Consider the following 18,109-nt stretch of genomic DNA (forward strand, 5'->3'; position numbering starts at 1 on the left):
GGGGCCCACGGCCCCCTGTCACGGACGCAGGTGGATTTTTCATTTCAAACCGTGACACCTTCCCACTGTCTCTCCCGGGACTCCATTGAGCACTATGAGGCCACATTAGTCTCGACCGGTTTTTAATGAAAATTGCAAAACCATGACAGCTGCACAAGAGTCACCTTCACTTCCCTGGTGTTTGACTTCAGATCACCCCATGGGCTGACCCTGGCGTTGGTTTCCTTAAATTTGGATCTAGGAGGCGTCCACTTCCTTCCATTATGATGAAAGCGCAGAAGTCATGCGAGCATTGCTGAGGTCACAATGGTTGGCACGGTGGGAGGAGCATGTGTCCCACAGGTGGTGAGCAGAACTGGTGCTCTGGCGAGCGTGCTGCACGCGGAGACTGAGCTCTGTGCATTTCGTGGAACAGATCACCCTGGCAGAGCCTGTCCGAAGGACTGCTGTGCTGTGTTGGTGAGCTGAGAGCAGCTTAGGCTGAACAGGCCCAACAGGTGAGCTGGGTTTGGTGCTGGCTGGCTGTGGGAGGTGTCTCTACAGACATGAAATGCTAGGCCGGGGAGAAGTCCCCAGCTCCAGCAGTGCCCCTCCACATGGCTGTTCCCAGGGGAAAGAGGTTCTTGTGGAGATTCCAACCCGTGTTTTGGTGAGGATGATGAAACACCATTCAAAAGGAAACCAAGCGCAACTTGTGCCTCACTACCACACGGATGGCTGGGTGCAGAGCTCCTGAGGAGATGGAGAAGAGCACTTGCTGACACAAGCCACGGCAGTCAGACACAAGCTGCAGCTAGCGTTGGGACGTTCTTGCAGCCAGCTGATTCCCAGACCTTTCCCTCCACAAGAGACTCAATTGCATGGCAGAACAAAGCTGGGAATATACTTCTCCCTCATGACTTTTCTCTTGTGGATGATTTCTGCAGGGTTCCTGTTTGAAGGGAGATTTGGAGGATCGAGGCAATCTTAGGAAGAGTGAAGCCAGCTCTTTCCAAGAGCAGGGAAAGTTCCTGTGGAGAGAGCTTGTGAGAGAACTTGAGCTTCCTCTGACACTTGAGCGATCATGTCTCAGCAAGGAGACAAGTGCGGATCCAATGCCTGCTCTGTGAGCGGAAAGGTATGGCTGGGTTCCTTTGGCTTGACTTTTCTTCTTTGTTCTCATTTGTAAGGGGAAGGAGTGGAGCTGGGGGAGCCCTGCTGGTCCTTTGGGACCTCAGTAAGCGGTTGGATCCTGAGCTCACTGCTGACAGCCTGGGCTAATGGCACGGGCAGGGCTCAGGCTGTATTTTCCCTTAGAGATCAATGATGTCTCAGCGCTCTGATATCCCATCTCTGGCACGATCTGGAAGCTCTCAGCTGCCCGTTCCGACCTGAGTTTCTTCCTTTCTCTCTTCAGAGGCGGCGCAGCTGCCAGACATCCAGCTGCACCTTTCAGCGCACAGAGGGACGCAATGGGGATGGACTGTCTTTACTGCCACGCAAAAGTGAGTTTCTCTTCTGTCTGTAAAGCAGGGTCTTTCTTTAGTGGGGGGTGGACACGGGCTAACAGGACAATACTGCTACTGACATCTGTGAAATCAACACACGATCTCTTCTTTTAGGGACAGAGCCCGTGCGTTCATTGAATGGTGCTGGGCAAGGAGGGAAACGGAAAGCCCACGCAGGTAAGTACCTCTTGTGAGCTGTGGTGTGGGTACCTGCCACTAAATAGGGCTGCATGAAGGGGTGCATGTGTGATGGAAGAGTGAAGAAAGCCCACTGCAGATCTGTGCTGACTGCAGAAATGGCACCATGCTGTAGCAGCAAAAAGGAAAATGGTAGGAACTACACTTGGAGAGTTGAAGTTGGTGGTTGGCTGTGCTCAAATCTTCCTCCCAAGAGATGCTCTTCAAGTATTTCTTGTTTCTTTCTGCCAGAAGATGATGCAAGCGGCCTTCCAGCAAAGCGCAGCCTTGCGGAAAGACTGGGGAGGACTGCAGCCTGTGACGTGGCACCCAAGAGAGGTACAGATGCACAACAGGCATCGGGGTTTGATTCGATGTCGTTCTAGTCAGGCTTTCTGTCTTTTCTTTCCTGGGAGTGTTGTTGCTGCATGTTGCTTGAGGTCTTTGTCCCTGGGATTTACAAGTACCTTCCCTGTCCAGATTTGAAATGCAAACCCACACTTTACCTAAGATCTGCTGCTGTGAACACGCAAGATGAGATTTCCTAGTATTGTGGCCCATTCTGCAGACTGAAAGTAGCCTTGGGCTCCCTTGAAGTCTAACTGCTTCTCCTTTCTTGATTATAATAGATGTACAACATGAGCAAAATGGAAAGAACAACGTGAAAGCACTGCAGAGAGTGCTTTCTGGGAGAGATCATCTCCAGGCTGGAGGGCTTCCAGTAACAGCAGGTCCCAGCTCAGGGAGAAGACCTTCCCTGGCTGTGTGCCCCCGCTCTGTCTCCAAGACCCTGGCTGGAGGGAAACGCAAGGGCTTGGACGAAGAGCAACAGGCAGCAGCGCAGTTGCCTGCTAACAAAAGAGCCAGGGGCCAGAGCACAGGCAGTGTGCCGGCCCCAACCCCACCACGGAGCTCCAAGCAAAGAGGTAAGAAGGTGCTGTGGCACCGTCCCGGTGAAGTGCTGTCCTTATCAAACACATTGAGTTTGCTTAGGGCTTGCTTTACCTTTTCCTTCTCTGTGGAGGGGAAAAGAGTTGAAGGCTACAAAGTCCAAAGGCAGCGAGGTGCCAGAATACCTAAACGCATCTCTTTCCATTAACTTCACTATGCTCTTCTGTATTTCCCCCTGGAAATGTTACTCACTGAGAGGCTTCCTAGTCCCATTTGCTTTGTCTTTGGACTGCCATTTGTTTTCTCGGCACCCATGTTTCTGCAGTTTTGCTGTTGACAAAATGAATTCATTGGTATTCTTGCTTTCCAGCAAAAAGACAACAACAAAAACAAAGGAAAAGGGAAATGAGAAAGGCTTCTTTGAGAGCTGCACGTGCAGAGGTGAGTCCTTGGTGAACACAGACACGCATTCTCTTGTTGGTCTCAGTGCCTACATCTGTCAGACATAAAAGAGATGGTAAACTCCTGAGGGAAGTGATGGAATAGAAAAATTGCCAGCTGTGTGTTTGAGGAAATGACACTGTCAGTGAGAGCTGCCATGGGGAGCTTGGACGCCTTCCTCTGGATTGAGAACAATGTGGTTGGTAACAGCCAGAAGGTTTTGCTGTGATAAAGAAGCTTGCCATGCTGGGCACTGCAACCTTTGAAACGACCTTCCCATGACAGAGCATTAATCTTACCATAGACAACTTGTCATGGGAAGTAGTGTCAGTGCCCCTAATAAAAGGAACGTGCTGTTCCGCACGGGGTCATTCTGGAAGTTTACTGGTCAGGCTTTCTTCATGAGATCTCCCTAGATTGTTTCTGTCCTACTTCTACGCTTGCTTTGTTTCTTTCCAGTTCTTCGCAGAGATGAACATACTTGCGGAGATGATGCAGAAGGTGAACATGAAGGACTGAGAGGAAAAGCGTCACAAGGCAGCGGCTGCAGTGCACAGCATTTCAGTTGCAGCCCAACTCAGCATTCCATGTTTTACTACATTCTGGGATTTCTTTTATTTATTTATTTATTTATTTATTTATTTTTCCTTTTTTTTTTTCTTTAATGCATTCAATCAATAAACTATCATAATTACATATTCACAAAGACTGCACAGCCTGATTTGTCCAGTGGCATTCCATGAGCAGCTGCACGGCATTTGGTCCAGAGTAGCATCTACGCATCTTCGGTCCACTACGCAACTTCGGCCCACCACAGCCCATCCCAGCACCGTTCTTCCAGGCAGTGCTCCAAGTGCTTCTGCTGTTGCTAGCACTCATAGAGGTTTCCCATGGAGCTCCATGGCACGCAGGACCTGGCCCCCGCACACAGCTGTACAACCCCACTCCATTGCACAGCCCTGCACACAAACATGGGCAGCTCCTCTCTTGCACACAGCCACATGCCTGCTCATACTTGTATGACCCCAGCCATTTGAATAACACTGTGCACACACATTGATGTGCAACCCTGTCCTTCTGTCTACCCATGTGCATGGGCATCTATGTGTGCCACCATGCCTCCTTTGCACACCCATGTGCCCACACAACATTCCATGCCCTTGTACTGATACTTGCTGCTACTCCTTCCCAGGCTGAAGATTCTGCACTTGCTTTTGTTAAACCTCTTCACGTTTATTGGTGCCCAGCTCTCCAGTCTGTCCAGCTCTTGCTGAATGGCAGCACAGACTTCAGGTGTGTCAGCCATTCCTCCCAGCTTTGTATCATAGGCGTACTTACAGAGCATGGACACTATCCCCTCCTCAAGGTCATCAGTGAAGATACTGAGCAAGATCAGACACAGCACCAAGCCTTGGGGAACACTGCAGACCACAGGCCTCCAAATGGACTCTGTGCTGTGATGCCATTATAGAAGGCTGCAGGGTTGGTTGAGCATGACTTTTCCTCGGTGAATCCAAGCTGAATACTGCTGATAAACTTCTTCCTTTCCAATTGCTTGCAGAAGGCATCCAGACCAAGCTGTTCCAGCACCTTTCCAGGGACAGAGGTGAAACTGACTGCCGTGCAGTTTACCAGATCCTCCTCCTGCTCCTTTCTGAAGACTGCAGTGTCACAGGCTCTCCTCCAGTTTTCAGGCACTTCTCTTCTCCAAGACCTGTCAAAGATGACAGAGTTTGGCAATTACCTCTGCCAGCTCCCTCCGCACATGTGGATGCATCCCATCAGAGTCTATGGATTTGTGCACACTGATCCCACCCAGATGCTCTCAGATCACCCCCTCCTCACCCAGAGGGAAGCTCTCCATTTCCCAGGCTCTCTCTCTTCCCTCCAGGATCCAGGAGTCCCAAGGGGCAGTCTTTGAAGTGAAAACCAAAGTAAAGAAGGCGTTCAGCATCTCCACAATCTCAGAATCACCCATTTCCAGGACAGCCCCCTTCCCTATTTCCTACTCTTGGGGATGCACCAATCCTGAGCTCCAATGTAGCACTATTTAAATACTGCCCAGCTCTCATGGCTAGGAATGGATTTCAAGTAAGACTCATAGTCATAATGTGGTGTTGAGTGACCTGCAGTAAGCATTGTTACTGCTAGAAATGGCCTGCAGTCTCAAGGAAAGGTAAAAAAACCCATGCTAGGTATTACACTGAATAGCATCAGTGCAAAGGCTTTATGATAGATTGCTAAATGGGGTGACAGAAGAGATGGTGTCACTGTGCAGGGAGCACCAGAAAGCCAGGATGACCTGAAAAAACTCTGAACGCAATTGTGAAGTGTAACAGATCCAAGGACTGATATCAGTCACAACCCACAGCTGCAACAAACCATATAGATGTTCTGTTTCTGCCTTTGTAGCTCTACGGACAGACAGACCGTACAAATGTGTGGTGCTCACGGGTACGTCTCAGAAAACCAGTGGTGGAGGAGCACATTTGGCTGCAACATCCATCCTGCTTCCCTCGAGATGTCGGTCTCCAGCAGGTGGCGCTGTGATTCAACTTTTGCCACCGGAGGAACTTTTTCCTGGGTGCTTTACTTTAATGTGCTCCAAGTGATCAGTGCTATTCCAAGAGACTGAGAGAGATTTCTCATCAGGAAATTAAGGACTGGTTAGATTGGTTCCCTTGTTCCACAGTCTTTGCACCATTCAGTGCACTGCAGAACTAATGAATGGCTGCACGAAGTAGATGCAGTGAAAGCTAAATGACAGCTTTAGATGGAAAAGAATGGGAGTAGCTGCTTTCCCCAAAGTCATGGCCCTTATTCAATTGCATTAGCCCTTTTCTCCTTGAATAACAGAGGCTTCCCAGATGCTGAAGCCTATGTGATCTGAAATGACCCGGTAGTCGAGCAGTAGTCATTTTGAGATGCTAGGTGCCTTGGTTTGAAAGGATTGATACATTGTGAAAGGTTCACATTTTGTCCTGTTGCATTTCATAGAGGATCCTCCTTGGGGAAGGAGCAGTGATGCTTAACTGAACTGACATAGGGCTGGGAACTGATTTCTCTGCAGTGGAGGTAAGGCTTCCTGCAGTGCTTTTCTCTTTGTTAGAATCAATTGCCCATCCAGAAGTCACTGTCTGCTTCTGTTCTGTAGCACAAACTGACCAAAGTATCAGACAGTTCAGACAAAACATACCTCTAAGTGCTAGACATAAAGTGGAGTGCAAACCTACAGCATGCTTTCTGTCACTCTGTCTCCTTAGTTGCAGACTGTGGTCTCTGGGGTATTACTGATGGGCAGGCAGGTGTTCGTTCTCTGTGCATCCCACCACTGATGTATGGCCATCTGCCTCCTGCTGTGGTGCTGGCAGCAATGTGCAGCAACAGGGCAAAATCTCCAGAGAGCTCTCTCCATCCTACTTGCCAGTCCCTATGACCAAGTCACAAGCCTGGAAATCAAAATACATACTGTCTGCCACTCAACTTCAAATGTGTTGGGCTTGAATCGCCCAGCAGAGACCTCACCTCACAAAATCCCCCCTGAGTGCCACCAGCCAAGCAGGACAGTGAAGAGGCACATGCACAGAGCTCTGAGTCCATCTACTGCTGACTTTGGCCAAAAATGAGGCAGGCACTCTGGACACTGGCAAGGTAGGCCTGCTGGTTCCTCCCAGCAAATGAAATGACAGATCCCTCCTGGCTGAGTCCCACAGCTTCTTTTCAGCATCCAGGTCACGGGGACAGGAGCCCAAGTGGCTCTCTGCTCGAGTGAGGATGCCAGTCAGGAAGTCAGCCATTGCATCTGAAGCAAGATGAAACAAACAGTCGGGTTGTGTGGCACAAAACTCTCTAAAATAATTGCAGATGGACCTCAGTGTTCACATTAAGCTGATACTGCACTGAGTTCTGTCAAATGAAAGAGAAATGTGATGGTTTCTCCCAAAGAATTGCTTGCTTCCCCAGGCAGGTGCACTGGAAGACCCAGAACACTGAACTTTATTTTAAGTACCCAAGCACGAAGCTTACTTCTCTCCTCTGCCAAGGGAACAACCACTTCAAAGCACCTCTGGAGAGATTACTCAGGTCAACCAGTACTGGCAGCAAGGTTATCACTTGTGATTTCAGCACGTGTTTGTTTGTTTCTTTGTTTAATAGGTACAAAGTGTAAAAGGAAGATTTCTGCCTTTACCTGGAAATGGTTGGGAATATTGTCATTTCTTTACTGTTTAGTCTGTTAATGTGTTAAATGTTTGGTGCTCACTTGGGTACATCTCTGCCTGCAGTCATTCCTGCAGCACCAAAGGCCACCCAGACCTCCATGCCCACCTCTGGGGATGCTGGAGTGGTTGCAGTGAACCAAGAGCTGCAGCTCCTCCAGACTGAATGTCTCCAGCACCATCGTTGCTGTCAACGTCTCTGTGGCCTTGTGTTGTTCTCATGGAAGGAGATGGTCATGTACTGTACAATGGCTGTGTTAACTGGGGGCACTGGGCAGTACTGGTGCCACTGGGAGGCTATCGAAGGATGCAGACAGCACTGTGGTGGCTCCAGGCAGTACTGGGGGATACAGAGTTGGCACAAAGAGAGTCTAGACAATACTGGGAAGCAATGGGAGCTTACTGGGGAACTGCAAGGAGCATGAGGGGACACTGGAGAGCTCTGGACAGCACTTGTGGTGTTGGAGGACGTACAGGCAGTACCCAGGTGGCACATATTAAGCTCATTCATTTCCTGTTCTCCAGCATCTCACGCAAGGTATTAAATGACCCACTTTTTTCATGGGGGAGACTTTCCCCTTGGGGCTGACTTCCCCCCCACCCCAGCGCTGCTCAGCAATCCCCTGGCTCTATGTTGATGCATTCCCACCTGATGCTGTCACTCAGTGACACACTAGCCACCAACAGACTCACTGTGGGTCCTGAGGATGGCTGGGGGTGGCACCACTGCACGTCGCACGAGGGGAAACAGAGGCAACAAGGTGAGCCAAGCGCTGCAGGGCAGAAGTTTGGCAGGATGTCACAGCGGGCACGGGGATGGCTTTTGCTCTGAGTGCTGCTGAGTCAAAGCCAAGCGTTTCTTTCCTGGAATGAAAGGCTTTTTCTCAAACTCAAAGTGTCCTCATTTCCCCCCCTCATCTTCCACTTCTCCCTCTCCTTTCCTCCCCCTCCAGCTTCTGGGGGCAGACAGCTGAGGGGGTCCCACTCTGCAACCCTTTAGCCCCTTTTCTTACCCCAAATGGGGACAGGAGCAAAGGCCTCCCATGCCCCTCCCACCCTTCCCAAGCTTCTGCTTTTTGCTGCCTTTTTAGCCCCAAATGAGTCACTCGGGGATTTTTTTTTTGGGGGGGGGGGGGCTATTTCTTCACTGAGCAAGTAGAGGGGGTCTCCTATGTGATGTTGAGGGGTTGGATGCACATGGGTGCTGCAGCAGCCCCCAGTCCTGCTGCTGTCCCTATTATCCCTTATTTACAGGTGATTCCATACGGGTGGACCCCAGCCAAGCTGAGGACAGGGGACAGACCCTAGAAACTGGTTCTCATCAGCAGAGTGATGCTGGGTACTCAGGACAATCCCCAGGCCTACAAGGCGGGGAGACACCAGTGGCTCTGTCCCTATTTGTCCTAAAGAGTCACCAGGAAGAGGATGGAACAAGGCATCAAGCTAGGGATCAATTCTAGGGATGGCAGCGGTGGGGGGTAAAGGGACAGCAATGAACTGAGACCCACCAGCAGCCAGGGCACAGCGACATGGTGGCAGTAATGTCCCCAAAGCCCTGGGGGCTCTGGAAAACCCAGCACAGTCATTCAGTGCTGTGCCTCAAAACTCCTGTGTGTTCCGGTAAGGAAAGAGTCCATGGCACACGCATGAGACCAGCCACACACAGCACTTCCCTTGAGTGGGGATGAGTTCCTCAGCCTTCATCCCCAGCCCAGTAACACTGCACAGCACTGCACTCTTCCTTCCGGGGCCTCCACAAGACCTGAGTTTGGGTTGCGGTGCAGAAGGAATTGTCCCTGCATCCCAGTGGCATCCCGCTGCATCATGTCAGTGCTCCCACAGCCCAGGGCTACTGAGCAGTGCTGCATCCAAAAAGCCAAAGCCAAATGAATGCATGTCATCCTGACTTGCGGAATAAAACTCTGTAATCCAGAGATGGGTTATAAAGCAGGTATGTTTATTCCAGTGCCGGGTGCAAGGGGGATAGCTCCACCAAACTTGCACACCAACTTGTAAAATCGTGACACAGATATAGGTACATCTAATACATAGTCAATGATTTCTCAGAATTCTAATACATAGTCAATAGTTCTCGGAATTCTGATACATATTCAGTAGGTCTTTAGCATGAAGACCCCCTCTTGTTCTTATCAGGAGGGATGAAACTCCTCTTCTGGTAGTTCACAAGTAGTTATTCTCCTCCTTGCCTGATGTCGTCCGTGAGGTCTCACTCCTTATCTGCATCCTCTTTGCTCTCCTAGGCCCCTTGTTTCTTTTACTTGTAAAATTTAACTATCCTTTACTTGTTTCTATAAACTACCTTTAAGTTTCCCTCTTTTAGTCCCCCTTTATTCCGTATTCCAACAGAGCATCAGTTTCCTGCTTCACTGTACAATCCCCACTTGGTATGTTATTCCTTATTTTGCATGGCAGAATTCCTTCTTATTTCCCCTGATGGAGGTGGGACCTTCCTCCGTCAGCTCCACCAAAGAGCTCCCTGGCTCCAAGGAGCTGTGAAACCTCCCCAGCCACTGCATTGACAAGGAGGGAAGGTTTGGACCTGGCTGCTCCTCACGCAACCTGTGAAACCCCACTTATTGTACGCCATAGAGAGGCTATGTGAAAGCAGGGGGAAGGCAGCCTTGTTCCCAATTCAGTCAATAGCCATTTCAGCACAGACCACAGTGGGATAAGGACATGGGTCACTGCAGTTAAATTCTTCTTTCCTTTTTGAAGGTTGGGCTGCAATTTATTTAACAAGGAGAACCAGAGAAAGAAGCAGAAGAGGCAGGACAGCAGCAGAAAAATCAGGGCAAGCTGGAAAGAGACAAGGAAAGCTCTTGTCCCCTTGTAGTTAGATAGGAGATGCTCTTATCTAACTACATGTCTACAAGACGAACTGCAAATGCGAGCATTAGGAAAGGCTCCAAGGAAGTGATGGGGGAGTAAGACGGGAAGCAGTTTGTTTTCCCCAACCAAAATCAAACCCCGTGCATTTAGTACAGATGTTTTCAGAGTATCTTGTAGAAAAGGAACCACTCCTTTTCCCTAGCAACAATAAATATGCAGCACGGGGAGGTGTAACCCCAGGCTGACTGGTTCCAAACCTGAACGTGACTCGGGGAAGAGAACTGCAGGCTATAAATTAGGCTAAGTGATAACGAGATAAAATTCAGAGATTAAGAGAAATGAAAAAAACAGCATAAGTAAAAAACAACAACAACAAAATAACAATTCAACAACAACTGAAACAAACAAAGGAATACAGATCAAACAAAGGATAAGGAAAAGAATGCACTCCCATGGTGATGCAGAGATGCCAACAGAGCCAGAAAAAGGCCAAGATATCACCAAAAATACAAGGGAAGAGGAATAGGTAGCTACAGCGCATGCTGCTACCTCCACCAGAGAAGGTAAGGCTAGTTACTGGGAAATGAATCTCAGAAGTGACAAGAGGAAAAGAAAAAGAAAAGAGAGAAAGAAAGAAAGAAAAAAAAAACAGACTGGAAGGAGAGGAACACAGGCAGGAAACACAAAGTAGCAGGACACAAGCACTGGCAGGAGACACGAACTGACCGGAGGCATACACTGGCAGGTAACAAACACAAACAAAAAAAAAAAGAAAAAATAAAATAAAAAAAACACAACAGTACGGAAAAACAATAAGCAACAACACTAAGAAAAATCAATGAGGAAAAACTCTGAGGAAATGTACGAAGGGAAAGCACTAGGGAAAAGTAGTATCAAAGACAGAATGCAGACATGCAAACAGAGTCTCGAGGACACAAAAAGTAATACATCCATGCCAGGGAGGAGGAATGGGTAGCTACAGGGCATGCTGCTGCCTCAACCAGAGATGCTACATCAGGGTGACAAGCCCAGACTGGGTCTCCGGATGACATTTAGAACAAAAGATATCTTTGTAGGAATGCAAAGCATCTGCAGTCATGCCAAGGAGGAGGTAAGGGATGGATTTAAGCAGCCATGAGAGTAAACAGAGAAGTATTATAAGACAGAAAGAAAAAACACACTGGCAGGAGACAAACACGCAATAGCAGGAAACACACACTGGCAGGAGACAGAATTGCAGGACACACAAAGAGGAAACGAAAGAAAAACAATATCAAAAATCATTAAGGAAAATAAAGGAACAGGAAAGACAAAGAGGCAACAACAATGAAACAAGGACCATGGAAAGTAAAGAAAAAGGAGCACTATAAAAAATCAAACAGGGGAAAACGAAACATGGAAGGAAAACAGAGCAAAGCAAAACAAGGTCTAGAAATGCAAGAGTAAAGCAAATCACCTGAACACAAGATCATGTCAAAGCAAAGAGTGCATATCAAAGAAACAATAAAAAAGTTCACCAGTGCTGAGCACTGGAAAGAAACAAAGAACACTCAAAAACAAGGGCAGGTAAAGATTCAAAAGAAAAACTAAAGAGCAAAGATAAAACAAAAAAGAGAAATGAAAGCTGAAGAACTAAAAAGCCAAGGTAAGGAAAGCAAAATGGCTTGAAATACTGAGTAACAAAAAGGAATACTGCATAGTGAAGGATAAAAGAGTGCCAAGAATGGAAAAGGAAAAAAAAATAAAGGAATCCACAGATATGAAAAAAAAAAACCACAACTCAAAAGCAATCCATGGCAACATAGACGGAGCAGCAAAGCAAGACATGAAAAATAAAAAGGGAAAAAGGCAACGGTAAAGGCAATGGCAAAACAAAATGGCATAGGACACAAGGCAAAGGCAAAGGCAAAAGCAAAAGCAAACTGCCAAAGGCAAAGGCAACAGGCAAATGCAACAGGCCAAAGCAAATGGCAGAGGGAAAAGACAAAATGCAACGGCAAAGCTATAAGGCAAGGGCAAAAGAAAAAGGCAACGGGCAAACGGAAGGTCAAAAGCCAAGGGCTGAGGCAAAAGGCAAAGGGAAAATACAAAACACAAGGGCAGATGCACCCACCAAGGCCAACGGGAAAATGTAATATGTATGCAAAAGGCAAAGACAAATGTAAAATGCAATAGGTAAAAGGCAATAAACAAAAGGAAAATGGTACGTGGCATAGATCAAAAGGCCAAGGCAATAGGGAAATGAAAAAGGAAAAATGAAAGAGCAAAGGAAAAGGCAAATTGCATACGACAGAAGGCAACGGGAAATGACAAAATAAAAACTGAAAATGCAAAGACAACGGGTAAAAGCTAATGGAAAGAGCAAAAGACAAAGCATAAAGGAAAAGGCGAAAGGCAAAAGAAAAATGCACAGACAAAAGGTAAGTGGCAGATTCCAAAAGGCAAAGGCAAAAGCTAAGTGGGACAGTTAGTACAAAAGGCAAAGGCAAAAGGGAACTGAAAATGGCAAAATGACAAAGCAAAGGAAAAAGGCAAATGGTGCAGGAGAGAAGGCAAAGGCAAAAGCCAAAAGGAAAACTGAAAATGCAAAGGCAACTTGTCAATGCAAATGGCTATGGCTAAAGACAGTGCATAACAACAAAGGCAAAAGAAAAAGCAAAAGGCAAAGGCAAAAGGAAAATTGCAGAGGACAAAAGACAAAGGCAAAAGGGAAATGCAAAAGGTAAAGTGAAAAAGCTAATGCCAAAGGTAAAGGAAAACGGCAAATGACATAGGACAAAAGGAAAACACCAAAAGCAAAATGCAAAATTCAAAGGCAAAGGGCAAAAGCAAATGGCAGTGCGAAAAGCAAAAACCTGAGGGCAAATTCAACAGAGGAAAGGCAAAAGGTAAGTGACATAGAAGAAAAGGCAAAGGTAAAAGGGGTATGCAAAGGTATCATCAAAATCATTTTGATGGGGTGCTCAGAGACAAAGTGTAGTGGAGGGCTGTTAGAGTTAGGCTAGTATGGTAAGGTTGTGGGTGGACTTGATGATCCTTAATGCCTTTTCCAACCTGAGCAATTCTATGATTCTATGAGATTTAACACCACAGTCCTTGTGGCAGCTGCGATGGAACTTGCAGTGTCTCTGGCTTCCCCACAATCACTTTCTCCAGGCAGATTCTTAGGCCCTGCAACTTCTTGAAAACCAAGTACACACCTCTGTCCAGTTTCCGCACCAGCTCCTGCAGTGACATCTCTGACAGCTTGCTCCTCAAAGGAAAAACCAAGCAGGTGGTTGAGTCACCACCCCTGCATGTGTTTAAGAACCATTTGGATGTGGTGCTCAGGGACATGATTTGGCAGCAGGTTGTCAGGTTTAGGGTACGTTTGGTCAGGTTATGGTTGGACTTGACCATCTTTAAGGTCTTTTCCAACCTGAGCAATTCTATGACTCTGTGATCCCTATCAAAGCTGACCTTCTGCAGTTTCTATAATCACTCTGCACTCTGCAAAATGTTACTCTCTGCATCCTTCTGCCTTCCAAGGCTAAGTACAGAAGCCTATCTGCCAACCAGTAGTCTTTGCTGGGCTGGTTGCTGAAATTACCCACCAACAATGATGAGCCAACAATACAAAGAGAAGTACATCAGCTGAATTAGTCACACTTTAGACTACCAGATGCTACTAAGATCTAAACTACCTGAGCCGCCACGGGAACACTTCTTCAAGCTACACTATCATCTACTGCAGCTAGGAATTATGCTCTGTGTTCCTAAGCCTATTTCTTCAGCTGATTGGAAAGAATGCTTTAATCAGCAGCACAGTATCAAGAGCTTGGTGTTCCAGTTACGTGTAGTAAAACTCGCTCTTAACAGAGACATCTTGAACTATTCTGGAAGCCACCCATTGGTTCCTGTCGTCAGGAAAGATCAAATGAAATCCAATAAGCCTGCACTCTCAGCCTGTGCTTTCAAGTCACATGACAGGATCCACTAAAGTGGGATGCGAGAATGACACGAGTCCTCCGGCAGTCAGAAGCTTCATTTTAAAAATAACCACATTTCTCTGAGGCTGTAACGGCAAGTGAAATGAGCTCCCCCCCACGCCCCTGCTCACACAAGTAACCTGCTGCTGGTCGGGGTCCTGATTGGCAGGGAGCTGCAAAAAGTGCTGCCCCACACCAATCCGAGGCTGCCTTCATCAGCACAGGGCAGCACTAAGCCCAGCACCAGGCAGGGCAACTTGCACAGCACACACCAGGCTGTGGCTGGCTCAGCTTCCATGCCGCTGTGCCTGCAGTCCCACTGACCCCATGCTGCAGCGGGCGCTGTGTCATCACAAGACTGAGTGACGACAGAGGCATATTCCCTGTGGGCTCTGCCCCATAAATGCCATCACACCACCTGGTACTCTGAAGTTTACATGGGTTAATACCTTGGGAGCCCTCTCCTCAAAGAGCTAGTTCTACAAGTCTGAGTCCCACAAAGGGTGGGGGACGATGACAATCAGCAGTGTGGAAGATACACTATCCTAAGCACGATCATTCCCCTAAGACGTTCAAATTAGTGCTGCACAACCCTACTTAATTTTCTGTATTCATCTCTGTATTGATCTCACGTGGGTCAAGATAACACAGTCAGCACCTGCAACGAGTCTAGACCGAGCAAAACTTTTGATGGAGGGAGCAAAGAGGTCAAGACAAGATGATGTAGTGCGATGCATTCAAAGCAGCTGGCCAAGCAAAAGCTATGTGCATGCATTTCCAAGCTGAGCACGCACCTGGACTTGGGACACTATCACTCATTGTCAGAAAAGAATTCCTGAGTACCCTCCTAAAGAAAGCTATACACCGACATGACTGGAGTCTGTTTACATTAATTAGCCCTCTTTACATTTTAATATGCACCATTTACTACTCCAAAGTTGCACATCCCTTTGCCTTTCCATCTGAAGGGCTTTGAAAAAGTCTCTGAAATAGAAATTCCATGACTGCTGTAATACACTTGGGCAGGTACCTGGACTTCCATCCTGAGACATCCAATGCCTTTTACGGAAATAAAGAATACTCAAGGACTTACCCCACTAAATTCACACTCAGTTTTACACCACTGGTTTTTAGTCTGATAGGCAGGAGGCAGCAAAAGGCAGCGAGAGGCAGCTATTCAGCAATCCCAGGAAGTCAGCTGGGCTCTAGGGAGACAAGAAGGGCAGTAAGGTGACAAACAACCATTGCCATTCATCCTTCTTCACAGATCTTAACATCGTTATTTCCTCCTCTCCTTCACACTCTCCCTTTGTCCAGAGGCCAGCAAGTCCTCTCTGATGGCCTGAACTGCTCAGCAAAATGGAAATCAGACAAACTGTTCTCTACTCTGGGAGAGTTCCAAATCTTTTAATCTGGGGCGAAACACGGGTGCTTCACAATATTTTTCCAACCCTTAAAACCACTATCTTTCTTTATGTGTGTATTACCCATCTTTACGTTTATCAACAGTTCCTGAAGATCCTAGAGAAACAAACCAAGAGACATTCCTCCTTATTTCTCCTATCTCTTGGCCACTACTTTGTGCTCCTCCATAACAATCAAACACTACTGGCATATTCATTATCCTTTCTATTCATAAAATAACAAGTACTTCTACTTGAGGGTTTTGGTTTTTATCTTCATTTCCCCATGCAATTCATTTGAAAATTAGTGATGGACAATCCTCAAGCTTTTGAGAGGTTTGAGCTGGTTATGAGAAGCATCCAGAAGCTCAGAAGCTTAGCCAAAGCTAATCTGGACATTTCCAAAGCACAAAGCTCCACACAGAGGCACAGAAACTAGGTGGCTCAGGACTCCTACCACCACTTGGCTCGCCTCTCTCAACACTGCTCCCTCACCAAACATCCAGGACTGGTTTTTATTACGTCCTTGCCAAAGAGAACACAAGATACTCAAGCACACCTTGTTCCATATATACTCCGCAAAGCTATAAACACGTTTTTAAGTCCTACAGGAAACAGAGAAACTTAAAACATATGCCTGAGGCCCCTGTTAAGCAGTAACTGTTTGCTGAATTTGGGCTCACAATAGGATTCCAACTTATCACATCCAAAGCCTTAATGTCCCTCCCAAAAAGCAGCTACTTCATCAAACACAGAAGAAGGAAGGTCGCAGCAACATACACCACACACCAGCCATGCTCATAAGGACAGGTAACTCTTCTGTGACAGATTCATCAAAACCTTACTGGATTAGCCTTGCTATCACCTGCAACTAGTTCTAAACACTGTTTTGAGGGGTCAGTTCCCAAACTCTGCCAAAAGGCCACATACCATCATGAGATCAGGTACACCTGAGGCAACCACACCACTAAGGCTCCTCTGCTAAACTGAAGCAGTCCCCAGTGATGGTTAAGAAAAAAATAAAAATAAAAAAATGCAGAGTTCCAAACACAAACACTTCTCTCAGTATCCCAACACCTCTGCCTTGTCCATCACTGGCCTGCAGGACTAAAGTCAAAGCAGTGCAAACCACAATCCCAGTGAAGTAGCTGGAAGCTCTGTTTCATCTTCTCACAAGGTTAGCAGATCAGAGATCAACGAATGCAGGCTAAGCACAAGTTGCTCACAGAGAACAGGGGCTCTGCTATCACCAGCACCTGCTATACATCAAGAAGAAATGTGTGCTGTGGCATTCATTTTCCTTGACACAACTAGGAGTTCCCCATGACTGTCAGCACTGGAAGGAAAGCAGGCTGAAGAGAAAAACAAATAAATACAGACAGGACAGAAAAGCAGGGAGAACAAAGGACAGGGACTGATCTTGAACTAAATAAATTAGAGAACAGCCTCAAAAGGAATAATGGACAAGTCTGAAATGGTGATTGCTATAGAAAATTCCAGAGTATTCCTCTTGGTTTTTGTTGTTGTTGTTGCTGATTTTTTGTTTTTTTTTGTTTGTTTGTTTTGTTTTGGTTGTTGTTTGTTTGTTTGTTTGAAAAAAGGACAACACGTAAAGAAATTAGGATGGATATAATTTGAAAACTCTTTTCAAGTGGCCTGGCATCTAAGGGCAAACTGAAGACTACACAGAACACCAATAGAAAAAGAGAGAACTAACAGCCTAGGGAAGTGCCACAGAGAAACTGGGAAGCGACCAAGTCTCTGCTCAGATAACAACTGCTGTGTGAGGTAGAAAGCTGATGGTGATACCTTCTGCCAATGAGGAGGAGAAGGGTGAGGAAGGATGGCATCTGCAGCACAGGCACACACACCAGCGGTATATCCTAGCTCAGACCTACAATGCAAAAGTAATTAGAAGGTTTTATTTAACGGCTCTGTAAGGGACGATTCAACTACTTCAAGCTCCAGCAAGCTGCTAGTGACTGATAAACCAAGACTTCTCAGCGACCTCAAAAGCTGACAGCCTTTCAAAAAATAAACTGATTGTATGCTTTTTGAGATGGTTTGTTAAATCTACAGAAATTAATCCAGCAGGCAGCCCAATGGTCAAATTCTGTGCTGCCAGTAGAGCCTTTTCATGAGCATTAGGAACAACCCCAGTTACAGAGCTACCACAGCACTGGCAGAAAACACACAGTCACCTAGGAGAATAGAAAAAAAAAGAAACACCTTACCCTAACCTTATCTAACTTCTCTCCCAAATTTAGAATTGAAGCTATGAGTGCAAATGGCATTTAAAAATTGGGGGAAAATTCATCAGGTAATTCCAGGAAGGGCCACCCAAAAGCAAAAAGCCTTTAAGCTGCAGCAGCTCAGGGCCAGGCCAGAAGTAAGAATTTTGTTTATACTGTTCATGACATAAGAAACTTTTGCCTGGTGGTAACGACAGTCCATTCCCATTGTCTCTCTGTGTTATGAATACTGCAATTGGCCTTCTGAAAGCCTCCTGGATGAATCCACCAAAAGCAAGGAAGCACCCTGCACTTGCTCTGAAGACAGAAAGAAAGCAAGGTTCATGGAAACAGGCACACAAGGCTTGCAACCAGACACTGTGCTCCAAATCATGACAGAGATAGGACTATCACAGTGCCAGAACATGGTTTACCACTAAAGGA

The 18,109-nt window shown here is 46.7% G+C and overlaps 1 protein-coding gene across 2 annotated transcripts; it reads left to right on the top strand.

Annotated features, from left to right (window-relative positions):
* The first annotated feature begins 459 nt into the window (after nucleotides 1–459).
* Nucleotides 460–3,612, top strand: LOC146761896 (zinc finger CCCH domain-containing protein 11A-like). Of its 2 annotated transcripts, XR_014943713.1 has the most exons (6): nucleotides 460–1,117; nucleotides 1,397–1,484; nucleotides 1,602–1,664; nucleotides 1,917–2,003; nucleotides 2,294–2,996; nucleotides 3,456–3,612. XR_014943713.1 is itself a non-coding variant. In XM_085540878.1 (5 exons), the coding sequence occupies exons 1-5, from the start codon at nucleotides 1,064–1,066 to the stop codon at nucleotides 2,761–2,763; spliced, it is 762 nt and encodes a 253-aa protein (XP_085397004.1). In that variant the 5' UTR covers nucleotides 460–1,063; the 3' UTR covers nucleotides 2,764–3,093. The 2 variants fall into 2 exon arrangements, 1 of the variants encoding a protein (XP_085397004.1); XM_085540878.1 differs by lacking the exon at nucleotides 3,456–3,612 and having other exon boundaries at nucleotides 2,294–3,093.
* Nucleotides 3,613–18,109: the final 14,497 nt, after the last annotated feature.

The sequence above is a fragment of the Coturnix japonica genome, chromosome 2 (assembly GCF_054131305.1).
Source record: "Coturnix japonica strain WE chromosome 2, WE-NBRP24, whole genome shotgun sequence".
Lineage (NCBI taxonomy): Eukaryota > Metazoa > Chordata > Aves > Galliformes > Phasianidae > Coturnix > Coturnix japonica.